The 17,805-nt window shown below is 37.9% G+C and overlaps 1 protein-coding gene across 6 annotated transcripts in view; it reads right to left on the reverse strand.

Annotated features, from left to right (window-relative positions):
* AUTS2 (activator of transcription and developmental regulator AUTS2) overlaps window positions 1–17,805 on the reverse strand; it is a 1,185,004-nt gene that overhangs the window by 661,960 nt on the left and 505,239 nt on the right. For 5 of the 6 annotated variants that reach the window (XM_070461291.1, XM_020869794.2, XM_070461289.1 and 2 more), the window contains one exon: window positions 5,541–5,576. The exons of the other annotated variant lie outside the window; for it this stretch is intronic. In XM_070461291.1, the coding sequence (XP_070317392.1) occupies window positions 5,541–5,576 (36 nt within the window). The remainder of the gene's footprint in view (window positions 1–5,540; window positions 5,577–17,805) is intronic. 6 annotated transcript variants of the gene reach the window in all.

Here is a 17,805-nt window from a genome sequence, read left to right on the forward strand (position 1 = left end):
TAAGGGGACTATGGCCTTACACTCCTGTCGCTCAGACGACAGCAGAGAAAGGCAGCAAAGCCAATCAGAGGGGCTGATCCTGGGGCAGACAGTTAGATGCAGGGCAGACAGAATTACAGATCTTGGAATATAAAGAACCAAAGGCCCTTTAGCAATTATCTAGTCCAGTGGCTGGTAAAATCTTTTTTCCCCCTCAAATCATTTTCTTTTCTCAAATCATATTTTTGAAAATGATTTACTTCTCCAGATCTGAGGGGCCAGAGAGGAGAGGTGAGAAGACAGGGAGACCAGGCTGATGGCTCGTTCCCACATCCAGGAGGAGCACCTGGGTTTTCATTCTACCTCCGTAATTAGTTTGCAACAGCCAACCACAAAGATTCCTGTAGATGTTTAAAAATACTTAGTCTACTCCCTCACAGAAAAATTCAGAAAATGAGAATATTATGGGATTGGTGGCAACTGGAGACACCAACTCATCCTTTCTGTTTATTTTATTCACCAAATTTCTTGATTACCTTGTACTTCACAAGGAAGGTAAAAATGGTATGGAGACAAAAGACAATTTCCACAGGGTAAGAAAGAAGAGTCATCCCATTGCACAGATTCTACAAATGATGAAATGTCTACTCACCCAAATTTAAATTGTAACGTTCACTTAATCAGAGTATGCCGCTCATGGCTCACAGACCCTATTCTGAATTTCAAAGTGTTAAAAACCAATCAAAAACATTTTAAAAAGGTAAGAGTGGGAAATAGAAAACAGAATTTCAGTTTTAGTGTCAGTTCAGTTCAGTCGCTTAGTCATGTCTGACTCTTTGCGACCCCGTGAATCACAGCACGCCAGGCCTCCCTGTCCATCACCAACTCCCGGAGTTTACTCAAACCCATGTCCATCGAGTCGGTGATGCCATCCAGCCATCTCATCCTCTGTCATCCCCTTCTCCTCCTGCCTCCAATCCCTCCTAGCATCAGGGTCTTTTCCAATGAGTCAACTTTTCGCATGAGGTGGCCTAAGTATTGGAGTTTCAGCCTCAGTATCAGTCCTTCCAATGAACACCCAGGACTGATCTCCTTTAGGATGGACTGGCTGGATCTCCTTGCAGCCCAAGTTTTAGTCTAAGTCCCTTGAAATTAGACTTTACTGGTGACTATACTGAAGAATCTGTCAGAGTACAGATATAAAGCAACCCTCCAATAAATTCTGTGGTTCCTAATCTCAACAAAACACAATACTTAAGTGTAGATTCTAGTTCTGTTACTTTCTAGGAGCCAAACAGAGTTCAGGGTAGTATTTTAAAGGTTACAGCACAAAACTGGCAAATTTACCATTCCAAAGGACAACTGATTTCATTTGTTCAGTGTTTCTGCATAGTATACAGACACCTCCAAAATCATTAGCAATGTCCTAGATTTTAAGGTGACTGATAGGTTCCAAGGCTTTTGTTTTATAATAATAATCAGAATAATATGTTCATTAAATTTTTATATTACATATCCCATAACTAACCACTTTAGTGACCTTGTGCTCACTTTGGATACAGAGAATCTCTGAGGCTGTTTCAAATGTACTTAGGTGAATTACTGGGTAACTATTAGGGGTCACTTGGGGATATTATTGAATACAAGAACAGTCACATCTCAAAGACATTTGGTGATAAGCCCACAGGTGATTTCTCAGGGCATACTGAAGTTATTACAGGGTATTACTGGTTTAATGTAAATTTAAATTTAGGTGGCAATGTTTTGTTTGTCCTGTTATTTTGGCCACCTCTTTCAAACTATCATTGCAGATAATTAAATTTCTAACTTATGTACTCTAACTTCCAAACTCATTATGTTCCTAAAAAGGAATCTCTTCTTTCCTGAGACTTCTATCCCAAGTCTCCTTCCTACTCTCAGCCCAACCCGAAGAGCTATCAGCAGTCTTTAAATGCCTCAGATCTAAGGGGAAAAAAATCAACAAATAACTTTAACGGACAAATTAAAACAGCCATAATATGTGGATGGCCTACAGAATAGTTCATTCTGACCGCATCATGATCATAGAGGATAACAGGGAAGGAATTCCGTATTTGTTTTATGTTCGTATATGGAGTAAACTGGTATACAGCTGACCAAACACAAAACCCTAGCCTCCCAAGAAAGAATGCAATGAGAACAAAATATTACTATCCTACAGTTATAAATTACAGTGTTTTACTTTTTATTGTGAATTTCCAGTGGTACTTCTCCATTACCACAACACTTCATAACCACTTAATGAGGCCACATTTATTCCATCATACTCTACATGTTCAGAAGACAACATGTATTATTTCCTACTATTGAGAGCTGCTTTGTGTGCATTAAATACCTTACCTCATTTAATATTCACAACTCTTAGGTAGGTGAAGATGAGGAAACAGACTCAGAGACAAGAAATAATTCATCCAAGGTCATACAAGCAGTCTTTATATCATCCTGTCTCTAAGTTCTTAATTACATGCTATGAATAATAAAATTTCAAATACATGTAAAAGAGGAAAATATAGGCCAAAACATTTAAATTGAAAAGAAAAATGTGTTCATTGCATCAATGTGTGTGTGTTTTTTTTTTTAAGAAAATCCTACACACTCCAACAAGTTTTGGTACTCTTGCCAAAAAAATAAAAAAGCAAATAGATTCCAACTAGTCTATACTTTCATTTATATTTAGAATATGAGCTGGGCATGAGTATGTAATGAATATATATGTGTGTCTCTCTGTGTGTATAACACCCACATTATTCATAAGCTCCCAAAAATGTGAAAAGTTTGTTCCAATCCTTCTCTATTTTGTCTACTTTAAGAATTCTTTGCAATATGCTTATGTAAATACTGATTTTAGCTGCTGTTCTCATTTCTCGAATCTTCAGCTTATAAATGGATTGGAAAAGTGACAGACCTAAGCAGACATCTATGAAACACAAAACCAAGAAGGTATAAACAAATACAATTTCATCAAAAACAAAAGTCTATTCTTCAAAGCCTTTAACTGACTACTACTGATTAATGAAAAGAACTGAAGGGAAGTAAAACATACTGGCTGTGGGTAAGGCACACACACACGTGTACACATAGGCCTGCAAGTGCATCCAGTTACGTGGGCATCTACTTTATCAGCATACATGATGATCAGCATTCTACCTTAGTAACTAAAAGTTCTACAGGAGCATACAGTCTAAATCAAAGAAGATTCTGAAGTTAGAGTAATGTTGGGGCGAGGGAGAGTATTTAAGAAAACAGTTTCGGGTTGTTAAACTGAAGAGGTGAGTGCTTTCAATTTTCTTATACTAGGATTCACACTATGGTTCAATGCATTAATAGCTCACTGACTCTGCAGGTAATTTGGTTCTGCCCACATTTCAGAGTGATGCTGAAGAGGATTAAGGATAAAGTCGAAATATCACCATTCCACTTACCTGATGCTGAGCCTTCACTATACACTTAGGTAAAGGTCATCATGACATCATAGATCATAAAGCACAGTGCAAAGAATACATTGGCATGAAATCACTAAAAATTGTGAATATACTATACCACTTAGAAGTGTGAAACTCACCAATGCTTTAGTTAGTACCTGAAATTAAATATTACATGTGATATTGCTGAGATAGAAACTGAAACAGAAGATGCTTTTTGATGAGGACTTGGCAATAACAACAATGGATTTTGCACTTTCATAACATGATAATCCCATTATTGGAAACACATTCTATGTAGAACATTTTTGTCATACTTGAGAGCTGAACTTACATCTGGTATGTATCTCTTCCATGTAAGCTAATAATACTACAGATTTTTATATATAAGCAAAGTAATATTAAGAATAATTTTTCCAAAATAAGTAAAGAAAACCTTTTATACTCATCCAGCACTGTGTAAGTGTAAAAATTATTTGAGATTTATAACTGCAAAAGACTCTTTATTCATAAGAACCTATCATTAGAGAATTAAAATAAACATTCCTGGAATTAGAAAAGTAAGTGACCAAAAGCATAATAAAATTCTCAGTTCTTTTAGAGGTGACTTTCTTCTTTCAGAGTGCTCTTACTGACAATAATATATATATATATATTTGAATGCTCAGTCTGGAAGTAATCAGAGGCTGAGTCAGTGGCATTGGCCTCCTTCTGCTGAAGAAAGTAAAGAGGGGGATTTAGTTTTTGGATAGAGAATAAACATTGGCATGCTCCAGATTTTACTTCCAGCATCTCAACCCACATCCAGCCTGGTGTGAAGAGATGGCAGATGGGACTACTTCTGTTATTTCGGCTGCTGAAGCAGGATCTCGTTTCAGCATCCTGCTTGTTTCTGTAGGCATGAATATTCAACCACAATAAAGAATAAGGATAAGTGTGCTGACTGTATGAAGCAGGTACCAAGAAATCATCAACCCTTTCTCTTTGTATCATAGGCTAAGACCAAAAAAAAAAAAAAAAAAAATTCACATTTACTAAATGCCACTTCATCTAAGCTTGGAAAAGACTTATTATTCAATAAAATGATGCTTGTTTTCATGGATTTAACGTAAATGTAAGGAGAGAAATGTGTAGGCAGAAGAAAACCAAAGTAATTAGCATTCTAGGGGGGAGAAATTTAAAGCCAATGCAACAGAATCAGTAATTATTTTCCACTTTATTTTCATGATTTCATTATTTTCCCTGAAAATGCTGAGCAGATATTAGAGTATCAGTGTGTCCATCATTCAGAACATAAATAAGATTCCTTCAAATTCTTTTAAATACCACAACAAATGTCTACATGGGCATGTTATCCTACTGTGTAAATAACGTTTATGTGTAATTCTTAATTACTTGTATCTTGAAAAGCATTACTGAACCCAAGAAGGATAATTTAGCTATAGATAAAAGGAATGGAAGTGACAATTTCTTCATGAATGAGAAATATTGGGATAAGCCCTGAGGTGTATCACCATCCACACACTTCCCAAAGGACAGAGAAAAAGGTCTTAAAATTAAATAATATATCTATAGTCAATAAAATCAGGATTTTGATGGCTGTTGGGAAAAAAATCTAAAGGGCACCTACTCAGACTGTGAGGGAAAGCATACATTCACCTCTCAAAAAAACTAAAATATGGCAATTCATCGTATAAGTGGGGCAGTTCTTCAACGGATCTTAAAGTACATATATACCTCACTGCATAAATTGAATTCCATCTTCCACTTGACACTTCTCACCAAAAAAACAATTTTTCAGGAAAGGTGGCTCAAGTTAAGCAGGATTCCCTGTATCTCCTTACTCTGCCAGGTGAGGGGCAAATGTCCTGGGTGCTAGAAACCAGACACATTTTTGAGACTGACTTGTGAACCCTAATGCCCAGCAGGTGATGTCTTTTAAAAATAAAATAACTCTTAGTAAAAGGACGGACATCAGTCTGCTCTTCAGGACTGAGAGGGAATTTCCTGGACTTTTTTTCCACATCCTAATGAGTATATATTACACAAGAAAATGAATGCCAGCGCGAGGCACACATGTGGAAGTTGAGATAAACTTACGAAGTAGCCTGTTCCCAAGCTGGAAGGAGCTGAACTCTGCAAGAAAGCATAAAAACAAAGTGGAAAATCAGCAATGGTTTTTAACACGTTCCAATCCACACAGCTCATTACCAGTTCCTTGCAGGCTTTTCATCACGACACCACATCGCCTGTGTATGCGGCCCCTTGTCATCCGCTACTGATACAGACACTGTGGTGCTTAATTCTCCCCTTTACATCTCTCAACAACTCAGAGACGCTAACGTGCTATTTACTGAATTCCAAGCTTCTGCGGTGGACGTAATTGCCAATTTATTTGACAGGCAGCTGGGTAATGAATTAATGATGGCATTTCGCCCTGCACTGAGACTAAACAGACACGCATCAGCCTGCCTCCCTGACTTGCTGACATTCAATGCCCTGGTCTCAAGCTACTCAGTTTTGTGGCCGCGAAGGGGCAGGCGAGAGGAAAGCGCCCAGACTGACTTGAAAATAAAAAGCCCAGTGGGTTTGGATGACTTTTCCAGTGTGTGACCTACTTGCCAGCTTATTCCCTCAAGGCACCAGTTAGTACACACAGAGCGCTTTTCAAAACTGAGACATTTTGTAAACATAATTAGTAGACTAAAATGCAAAGAATGTGTGGGTAAAGGGAAGTAGTGAAAAGCACCATTCTTCCAAAGGTTTTAGTCACGAAAGTTATCAGTTTAGGTTTCCATAGTTCTCACACATGGGGAACAAAAAACAGTGATGCTGAAAGGTACCTGAGGCATCACTTCATAGGGGAAAGAGACCCAAGAAAAGAACTTGGTTTGAATTTTAAACTTATCTGTTTGTATTGTTTTTTTCCCCCAAAACCTCTCATTACAAATTCTTTAATTTGCGGTGTCCTCTTTATGAACGAGAGAGGCCCCAGATAAGCTGGAAACAAAAAGAACGCTAACACTGAGACAGTCCTCAGGTCTCAGCAAGGAATCCTTGTACCAGCGAGGCCTCTCCCTGCCGGGCTTGGGCTGGTTGTTACACCTTCCACCTACAGAGAACGGACTTCCACAGTGATGCAACAGCTACTTGGGTAACCTCTAACTGTTCCATCTAAATGCCTTGTCCCTGCTCTGCAAACCACAGGTAGCAGGTACCATCTGCTTGACTCATCCTGGTTTTCCTAGCACTTAGCTCAATCCCTTGCACATAGGAGGCATTTAGTAAGTATTAGTTGAATTAATGTATAAATAAATCGATGAATGCACGGACTGTAAGTGGATGGGACTCAGGTGAACTGAACATCTCCAAAAATCATATCTCCAAATATAGATATGATTCTTGATTTTACACCAGTTTTGAAAAAGAAATAACGGTGCTATAAGTACAAAGACCATCTGCATCAAACAAGGACATGATGCTCCAGGGCATTCCTAAATGCAGCTTCTGGAGCAAAACTTTCTTTCCCTCAGTGTTCCAGACAGGCTTGGGGGAAGAAAGAACCTAGGTATGTGATCCTGGACACTGGACTGGATTTTCAAAAATCTTGCTGCATTTGTGATCCTATAAACGGTACGTAGGGAGAGCAACAGTAGTCATGGAGACGGCTCCTCAGAGCAATGATTAGCCATGTGATGGCATCACCTGTTTTCAGCACCCACCCACCCGCACCACGGAACACAGGAAGGCAAAGGCAAAGTTAAATCTCCACCAGCCTGGAGTCGTGCCCCTGGGAGACAAACTCATTTTAGGATGAATTACTCAGAGAGAGCATGGGATTTGTTTATTTCAGTGTTTTTTCCCCCTTTCTGCAAATGTATTTTATCCCAGAAGCAGAAGGACCCCTTCAAGCCCATCTCCCCACCCCCATATACATATCATCTTATTGTATACCAAGAAAATGACATCCTTCAGGTCCCGGGAAGCTCTGTTATACTCATTTTGCATATATATTGTACATTACTCAGGGAGCTGGGTGGAGAAGAGAGCTTTGTTGTGCATATTTGTTCTGGCTATTGTTTATGCAGGTCTGACTGAATGAGGGAACAGTGGGTATCATTTCAATTTCTGATGTCAACATCAAATTACTTATTTAATTTCATGCCTGGCGAAGCATTGTATAGCTACACGCAGAATCATTTCACTTCATTTGTTATGCTGTGTTTTCGTGGCGATTGGCTTGCCTTCCAACTGACAGCTTTAATTACGACATGAATTTGATTGCACTGCCGAGGAATTAACATAATGCAACAAAGCATTTAAGAACCCTGCCTTACAACACCCCCCTCACAGACACACGCATGCACGCACACACAAGCACAGACAGACACATGAAGGAATAGACACAAGATCCTCACGTACATTAAAGGTCTAATGGAGTTTCAACTTTTGCTAGAAAGCATATAGAACCAAAGAGTCAGAGGCTACCCACATTTGGACTCATCATTTTTTTTTCAATAAAAAGATTTGTGGCATTCAGCTATAATTTCTGGACCTAGCAGAAAAGTTCATAGAAAAACCCTTCTAATCTACTTTGCCAAATGTCCATGGCGTTGACATTTCCTCCCCTCTAACTCCTTTCTCCACTATATTTTTCTTGGGCGATTGCCAGCTCCCTTCAATCACTGCTGGAAAACTTGAACAGAAACGTTTCTGAAATAAAGTGATTTCTCCTTGGTCTAGTTATATGAGCCCAAGAATCTGCTAAGGCCCTGTGTTCAGTAGGATGCTACCCCTGGTCCTTCACCATCAGACAGAGACATAAGAGAGGTTCTGAGACCAGCAACAGGGCAGAGTCAGGGCTTCACTTGACAGTTCAGGTCACATACCACATGCCTCAGGCCTTGCCATCCAAAGGTCCAGAAAAGTCTCTGTCACTTATACTTAATCTAAGAATATATTTAAAAGCTGAAAATATTTGATAGTTTTAACATTTTTCCAAGTCACAAATTCCACGAACAACTTAAACCATTGGCAACAATAGATTATGCTACATTGTTGTGTTAGCAGCTCAGCCATGTCCAACTCCTTGTGACCCCAAGGAATGTGGCCCCACCAGACTCCTCTGTCCATGGGATCTCCCAGGCAAGAGTGGGTTGCCATTCCCTTTTCTCCAGGGGATCCTCCCGACCCAGGGATTGCTGGCAGATTCTTTACCACCTGAGCCACCAGAAAAGCCCCAGGTTATGCTATAAGAACGAAATAAATATTTAAAAATAGCTTTTTTTACTGTTAGAAATGTTTTATGTTTCTATAGCTATTTGTTTACAGATGTGCATCTAGGAATTATTATTGTTTTCTCATGTTACAGAAAAGAGACAGACACCACAAAGGAAGGGCTCAGGAAAGCAGATAGGTGGTGATGCCCTGACCACTGAACCATTTGATGAAATCAAGTTGAATTTTAACTTTCTGTGCTTCCCCAATTTATAATGAGAGCAAGGGGCTTCCATTTTTGTTGCTTGGACAGAAACTGCATACATTGTCCAAACTATACGGCAAAAGTGGCCATAAAATCTAAAAAAGGATATAAGTCAAAATGAGGCTTGAAAAACTAAGTTTTTTCTAATGCAATAAATAAAAGCATCCTTGAATTTAGTAGCATTTGAAGTCACATCATATACACACGTTTAGGCAAATATGTTTGTTGAATGATGAAAAAGGCTTTGCTTTTATTTCTTTAAGAAATTCTTATTTCTTTAAGTGATAAAGTTGCCAACTCATTCATATTTTCAATGTATTAGGTAGAAATGAGAGGGATAGAGAGACTCAGAAAACAGAGTAAGATAAAGTATTTAGTGGTTTCCATGAGAAAACAAGAATACGAAGAAATTCCAGACAGCTGGCTATCGTATATGTGATTTCCAGGCTCATTATAAGCTATCTCCTGTTTAACATGGTCTTTTCATTTGTTTTATTGTTTTTTCCTAGATTTGACCACTGCTCCAGCAATCTCTGCAAATTACCTACCTCGAACTCATTACGTTGTAAAGAAGAGCTTTCTTACAAACACACTCTGCCTCAATCTCCAAGCTACATGGGCTGCAGGAATAGTAATGGGATGCATAGTTGAAAGACATTTTCCAGGAAGGAGAATGTTGCTGCTGACATTCAAGTCTGCCAGTGGATATTCATTAACTGCATGCTCATTCTACTCCTCTCATTGCCCCCCACCTGACTTTCTTTCCATATCTGTCACTAAGCTATCATTGAAGCTACTCATTAAACTCATGAAGTTAACATTTCTGTTTTAACATCTTACCGAGAACAAGGGATTTCAAAAATTGGTTATCCATCCAAAATAGATGTACTCCTTTCATTAGAGATCTACACAGAGAGGCCATGGCTACTATTACGGCTCCCTAAGCATGTGATGGATGTGTGCTTCACCCCAGAGGAAAATGTAAGCTCTGACCCTAGGGCTAATTTAAATACAGTATTTTAAAATTCTTCCAAATTATCATTTGTGTCTGACATCCCTGCCTATCCACCCTCATGTTATACTTTTTCTTCTTGGGAGTAAAAAGTAGAAGGATCATGCTAAGAATCACCTGGCCAAGTATATTTCTTACAAAGGTCACAAGACGAGTTCATTTATTTTCTACAGTGTTTTAGAAAACAATGACAATTAAAAGAACCTAAAATTTTAATCCTAAGAAATGTGCTTTGAAGATAAGATTACTGATAACTTACAAAGATGCAAAATATATTTAAATAGAGAAATGAGCCACTAGTGGAAGTAAAAATGTGGGCACAACTTGAAAAAACATCAGGGGTAGAAACGGTCACTTCCAAATTCAATTTTCAACCTGTTACAATCCATTTGAAATTGTTACCAGCTCTCATCTCTATTCAGCAGCCTTCTGGCTTTTCCCCCTAATTTCATTCTTGCTCTCAATTTTATCTGCAGCTATTCACATAAAAGGAAAAGTAAACATTTTAAAGTAAAAATTACAACATTGCTTCTAACACCTTTGAGAGGCTTTTTAAATACTAACTTATATGGTAGGTTAAATAGTGTCTCACTAAAATTATAGGGCCTTCCTGGAACCTAAGAATGTGATTGTGAGGGTTAATTTTATGCATTGACTTAATTGTGCCACTGGGAAACCAGATACCTGCTCAAATGTTAGTCTGGGTGTTACCCTGAGGGTGTTTTTGGATGAGTTTAACATTTAAACCAACAGGATGAGTAAAGCATACTGTAAGTAAAGCATAATTAAGTGGGCCTCATCCAATCAGTTTAATAGAACAAAAGGGATGGCTGTACTCAAATTAAGAGGGAATTCCCTTGACACAGCCTTCAAAATGAAACAGTTTTTTCCCCCACTTTCAGACTCAAGCTGACACACAGACTTTTCCAGGGTGTCAAGCCTTCCAGTCTTTCTGGTTCTCAGACTTTGGGGATCAGACTGGAACTAACCATCAGCTCTCCTGGGTCTCCAGCTTGCTGACTGCACATTTTGAGACTTGAGAACCTCCATAACTGTTTAAGACTATTTAGGTGGAACCTAAATCCAATGACTGTTCTCCTTTAAAGGAAATTAGACGTACAGAGCCACAAATAGAGTAAAAGCCCAGGTGAATAGAGGCACACATTGAAGTGATGTGGTTATAAGCCAAGTATCACCGAGGATTATAAGAAGCAATCAGAAGCCAGCAGAGCAAAGGAAGGACTCCTTTCTGAGACTTCAGAGAAATCATGGCCCTGCCAACACTTAATGCTGGACCTCCAGTCTTAAAAACTACTAGATAATAATAAATGTATTGTTTTAAGTTTCCTGGTTTGTGATCATGCATTACAGTTGCCCAGGAAACTAAGAGAGTCTATGACCTCCTTACTATGAACTAGAAAATATCATGTGATCAGCTCCTGTATACATTCCCTCTGCTCTAACCACAAAGGCCTCCCCCACCCCTCACACTTAAAACATGTCAGGCTTACTCCTGAGTCAAGGCCATGATCTTATCACTTAACTTGCCTAAATGTTCTTCCCTCCTTTCATCATTCAGGCTGCAGTTTAAACATCACCAGAACAAAAAGGACTAATTCAGTTACTCCAGCTAAAGTGGCAACACCTTGCCACTCCCACTACTGCTTTGTTTACTTCATAAAATGTATTACATCAAAAATAATGTTATCGTTTGCTCTCAGGTTTGCTGTTTGCCTCCCTCAATAGAGTAGAAGCTTCATGAGGTGAAAGGTTTCATCTTGTTCCCCATTCAACCTCAAGTGTCCAGAACTACACCTGACACTTAGAAGGTATTAGATAAATATTCCTGGACAATCAAAACACTGGCGTATCCAAAAAAAACACACAAAAATATTATATAGGAAATACAAAAGACATAAACAAAATGGTAGGGAAAATGAAAACATGGCAAAAATGGAAAAAGAAAAGAAAGGAGAAACAGAATACCAAGAATCTGTAACAGGTCTGGATTAGATTTTCTACTTAAATACAGGAAAGTTCACTGATGCTATGGACTGTGATTGTTTCTTCCTTAATAGTAACTAGCAAACCTGGCAATAAAGGTTTGGGTGCTGGGTGGGAAGAAAGGAAGCTAGGACAGAAGCTTGCATAGATGGATGAGTGTAGGCACGGTGGGATAGACAAACCAATAAAAACCCCGAAACCTGGGAGATTCGAGATAGGAGAAGGGACACTTCAAAAAGCAGCAGAAAAAAATGCATCAACTGTGGTATTAAATGGACTAAAGAGCTACAGAACAATAAGATTAGAGAATTGTGTTGCATAATAGTTACGAGAATTCCCCTTTCACCTAACTTGAAATATTTCAATTCTTTCAACATCTTGAACATTTTAAAAGTACGAAATATTTGTATGAAATATTTGTCTGCCTTTTCACAATTAAAATCCTGAGCCCAAATTCTTTCAGAGAGAAGCCACATCCATGCAGTTATTTGAATAAGGCATTAAGGGGGTTTATTCCCACAGGGTGGTGGCAGGAAGAGTTTGCTAGAAGTGACACTGGGCTACAGAAGAGAAAAAAAAGAGTACTCCAGAAGAAAGAAGGAGAAGGTACAAACCACAGGCAAGTAGAGGAAGAAGGGGAATGAAGAGGTAGCTTCATGCATCCCAGGGGAAGATTCTGCTAATAGCCTCAGGAGTGTGGGACTTTGTCCACAGGATCTTAAACAAGACAGTTCAATAGTGAGTTCTGATTATCAGAAAAACAACTGTTGGGACCTTCCCAGTCCAGTGGCTGGGACTCCATGCTCTCAATGCAGGGGGCTCAGGTTCAATCCCTGATTAGGGAACTAGATCCCACATGAATGACTAAGACTTTGCTTGCCAAAACCAAGACCTGGTGCAGCCAAATAAAGAAAATAAGTAAATAAATACTTTAAAAAAACAACAACTGTGGAAACTTTGTAGAGTAACAGGCAAAGGAAACAGAGGTGGATCAGATTCTATCATTGGGAGGCCACATGAATCATCCAAGTAAGAAATGATAAGGGCATTTGAGCATCAGTCATGTAAAGGTAAGGATAATCATAGTCAAATGCTTCCTCAGAAATAGGAGAGTGACTAGGTAAACAGGTTAACTAAGAGGAAGGAAAAGAGTTCAAATTTGAAGGTAATAGCTCTGAGATCCAGTATGGGGATAGGGAAATAAAAGAGTTCAGGTTTGAGAAAACAGAATATAATGAAGATTTTATTTGAGAGGAAAATGGTGTTTGTAATGACTGAGACAAGCAGGTGTTGTGGAACTGACAGCTACAAGGGAATTCAAATCAGAAAGTTTAGAAAAGGCTTCTACGATAAGTATAAATCTGATGTAAAAGAAGGAAATAAATATTTTTGAGCACAGTGAATGTGCCAAGAACTGTTAAAGTAATTCAAACACATGGTACCAGGTAAGTTTTAAAAGAAACCTTACAAGGGAAATGTAATGACCCCCATTTCGCAGAATAAGAAACCAAGGCTTGAAAGATCAAGTTTTTTGCTCAAGGTCACATGGATAATAAATAGCAAGCTAGCTATTAAAACTCGGTCTGTTTGTAACAAATGCCCATGATCACTTCAAAATTTGAGGTTTTGTTCTATGTATTAAGTCTTTAAGTAAGTTTATCTCAAGACTTTTGACAACTTCCTCAGTCACAAAATTCTGTTGAAGTTTAGAAGCAATACTTTTCCCTCTGAAGAACTCATCATGAATATGCAGTCAATTATTCCCCTTAACTTTTTCCTTAGTGACGAATCTAAACAAGTTACTGTTTCTCCTTGATGTGGACAATGTGGGAGTCCCTGGAGGCTGTTATTCCCTCCTGGCAACGTGCTGCGGGGACACATACTTTGGAAAAGCCAAGCACATTTGGTTTTTGAGCTTTGCCCATGAGTCAAATTCTCCAGCCACACTGGAATTCTTTTCTCTTAATTTTTTTGCCTGTCCAATTGAAAAAAAAAAAAAAGAAAGAAGCAAAGCTGGAATAACATAGTTATCTTGATTAGAGGCACTTGAGGTAAGTCTCAACTTCCAAAGCTTCTAAAAATATCTTTCAAGTGAGTGAAAGACTGAAAGAGAATTTCATCTCAGCTTAAAATCTAGAGTGGGCATTGTAAACTAACAGGGATTAAATTCACTCTCCCACCTTAAGTAACTCAAACAACTAGACAAAATGTGTGGGGAAAAAAAAAAACATTTTAAGAAACTGGGCAATAGGAGTGTAGTGATCTTAGAGAGACAGAAAGAAAATAAAATAATTCTTACAACTGCCACAGCATAGTCCCTGGAGAGAGTTTTCATGCCATAGCAGGGTGGCTGGGGGTAACCCAGGTGGAGCCCAGAAGAACCCCTGAGTTGAGAAGGTAGAGTTGACAGTCAGAAGAAGCCAAGTCAGCTGAAATTTGTAAAGCAGAAGTTGGAAAAAAGGCAGGTTCACGGTGAGAGAAGCAGGAAACCTGGAGACATCATCCCTCTCGTCATCACCAGAGTCTGTATCAGCACATCCATGCGACAAAAGTACCCAAGGGAAGGGGAATGACCACCGGGAAGGAGCAGGTAGAATGACTGCGGAGTCACAGAGGGCGGGCGATAAGTGGCACTCCCACCAGCCAGAGTGAAAAAACCTTGTCCACATCGGGAATTAGGCAGAGTCTTCAGCACTGGGGAAAAGCAAACTTTGTCCTAAAGGTTGTTAAGGATGTTCCACCGAGAAAAGCATAAAAGCAAACCTCAGAAGAAATAAAAATATTATTTCCAAGTGGCATAATTGTATCCCAGAGAAAAGCTCAAGAATATTTATGAAAACCAAAAATATCCAGCACTCATCAAAAACAAAAAAATTCCCAATATTTGGCATCTTAAAAAAAAAGTCAGCCACAAACAAAAGCCAGGTAATACAATCCATAATGAGGATAAAAATTGATCAGTAGAAACAGACTCAAAAATGACACAGATGACAGAGTTAGCAGAATATGAACGCTGAAACAGCACTAACTATTTTCCACGTGTTCAAGAAAGTAATGAAAGCATAATCAAGGTGAGGAGCAACAAGGAGATATTTCAGCAAACAAAAACTAGTAGTGGTCTCTGACTCTATCTCTTCATTTTCTGACAGACATTAAAGTAATTAATTACTAGTTCTCCTTTAAGAAAAAAAACTTGAAGTATCTTTATTCTTTAAAATATCATGGGGGTAGACATTGCCCTCATACCCAAAAGAGTTACTTTGTGACCTGACTTGTCAAATGCATTCATCTCAAAGACTTTAGATTGCAATGGCCCTGAGTAAGGCTCTGCAACCTCAAGGCTATTCCTGTGAAGGAAATAAGTGACTGCAGGTTTTGAGACATTTCACTAAAAGCCAGCTACTTCTTTTTCTTCCCTTTTCTTTTTTCATGTGTGTCATTTCTACTTCTTTCATCTTTTAATAGTGCTGCAAGAAGTATGAATTTTAATAATAAGCAATACAAACCCAAAGTATATCACAGACTGACCTGACACAAGATTCACAGGATTGTTACAGCTCTAGTATTTTTAAAAAATTTTTTACTATGGTTATATATATATATATATATATGTAAAATAAAATGCAATATTTCAACTAATTTTAAGTGTACAATTCAGTGGCATTAGTTACATCATAATGCTATGCAACCATGAAAACTATCAATTTCCAAAACCATTTCTTCACCACAAACAGAAACTTTGTTACAGTTAAACCATAACTCTCATCTTTCACACTTCCCTACCCCTGTCATGGGTTGCTGGAAATTCCCATTCTCCCTTCTGCCTCTAGGAACTGGCAAATTCTAGATACTTCACGTAAGAGGCATCAGAAAATATTTGTCTTTTTATGTCTAGATTCTTCCACTGAGCATAATGTTTTTAAGACTTGAACTTCATTCTTTTTTATGGCTAATACTGCCATGTCCATATACGCCACATTTTGTTCATCCATGTACCGGCTGATGACTCTTGGGATGCTTACATCTTTTGGTTACTATAAATGATGATGCAGTGAAAACTAGCATGTAGGTATCTCTTTGAGGACTTGGTGTATGGGTATATACCTAAAAGGAGAATTGGTGTCATGTATGGTAATTCTGTTTAGCTTTTTGAGGTATGTCAAGCTGTTTTCCACAGTGGATTCATCATTTTAAATTTCCATCAGCATGTATGAGGGTTTCAACTTCTCTAAATTCTTGCCAACACTTGCTATTTTCCTTTCTTCAAAAGTATAACTATCCTAGTAGCTGTAAAGTAATACCTCATTCTGGTTTTTATTTGCATTTCCCTGATCACTATAATGATGAGCATCTTTCATGGGCTTACTGGTTATTTGTGTATCTTCTTTGCAAAAATATCTGCTTAAGTCCTTTGCCCATTATTGAATTCAGTTGTTTGTCTTTTTGTTGTAGTCTTTACATATTCTGGATAGTAAACATTTATCAATTATATGATTTGCAAATATTTTCCTCCCATTCTTTAGGTTTTCTTTTATTTTTCTTGACAATACCCATTGATACACAGAAGTTTTTAGTTTTGATGAAGTCCAACTTATGCATTTTCTTTTTTTTTTTTTCAACTTATGCATTTTCTATCTACCTAGTTGTGCTTTTGATGTCGTATCTAAAAATCCACTGCAAATTCAAGGTCATGAAGATTTACAACATTTTCCTGTAAGAATTTTATGGTTCCAGCCCTTAACATTTAGGTCACTTATTCATTTTGAGTTAATTTTTGTTCATGGTGTGATGCAGGAGTCCAAATTCATTCTTTTGCATGGGAAAATCCAGTGGTCCCAGCACCATCTGTTGAAGAGAAAATTCTTTCCCAAATAAATAGATATAAAACTCATGCTAAAAATTACTTTGCTATAGATGTATGAGTTTATTTCTGAACTTTCAATTCTATTCCACTGGTTCATATGCTTACACTAACTCAAGTACCACACAGCTTTGATCATTGTAGCTTTGTAGTTAAGTTTTGAAATTGGGAAGTATGACTCTCCCAAACTTGTTTTATTTCAATACTGTGTTGACTTTTAGGGGCTTCATGCCATTTCATATAACTATGAGTGTCTGATTTTCCATTTTTCCAACAAAGGATGTTGGAATTTTTACAGACATTGCATTGAACCTGTAGATTGCTTTGAAGGGTATTGATATCTTAACAATACTCAGTATTTCTATCCATGATCACAGAATATCTTATGTCAATTTTTTTTGATCAAAAAGAAAACAAGTTCAGGGAAACTAGTGAAAAAGATCTCAGTAACCAGACAACCCTGAGCTCCTGCCCCCTAACCTACTGTACTTTCATTTCTCTACTGTGATGAAATCATGATTAACTCATCCTGGAATAATTTCCAGGGTCAACATGATCTTGTATTAAAAGCACAACAGAATCTCAGAACACTTATTTAAGAATTAAGTATTGTTAACAAATTAGATAAGAAATAGTTATACCTTTAAATTTACAGTTCCACCACAAACTTAACGAAACATATAAACACAATGAAATATTCTTGTATATATATTCATACTCACAGTGAAAGACAGTATTCATTATTTATTTATTTGATACTACACCACATTAAAAGAAAAGGTAATCATAACTAAGATATTAAGAGTTCTGCAAAAATGCTATATGTTTTGTTTATCCCACTTAATTCTTGTACAAATTTGCTTGTATGCTCAGTCACTAGGGCATGTCCGATTCAGGCTCTTCTGTCCATGGGATTTCTCAGGCAAGAATACCAGAGTGGGTTGCTATTTACTCTCCAGGGTACCTTCCCAACCCAAAGATCGAACCCACGGCTCCTTCACTGGCA

This window comes from Odocoileus virginianus, chromosome 33 (genome assembly GCF_023699985.2).
Source record: "Odocoileus virginianus isolate 20LAN1187 ecotype Illinois chromosome 33, Ovbor_1.2, whole genome shotgun sequence".
In the NCBI taxonomy this organism is placed as follows: Eukaryota; Metazoa; Chordata; class Mammalia; order Artiodactyla; family Cervidae; genus Odocoileus; species Odocoileus virginianus.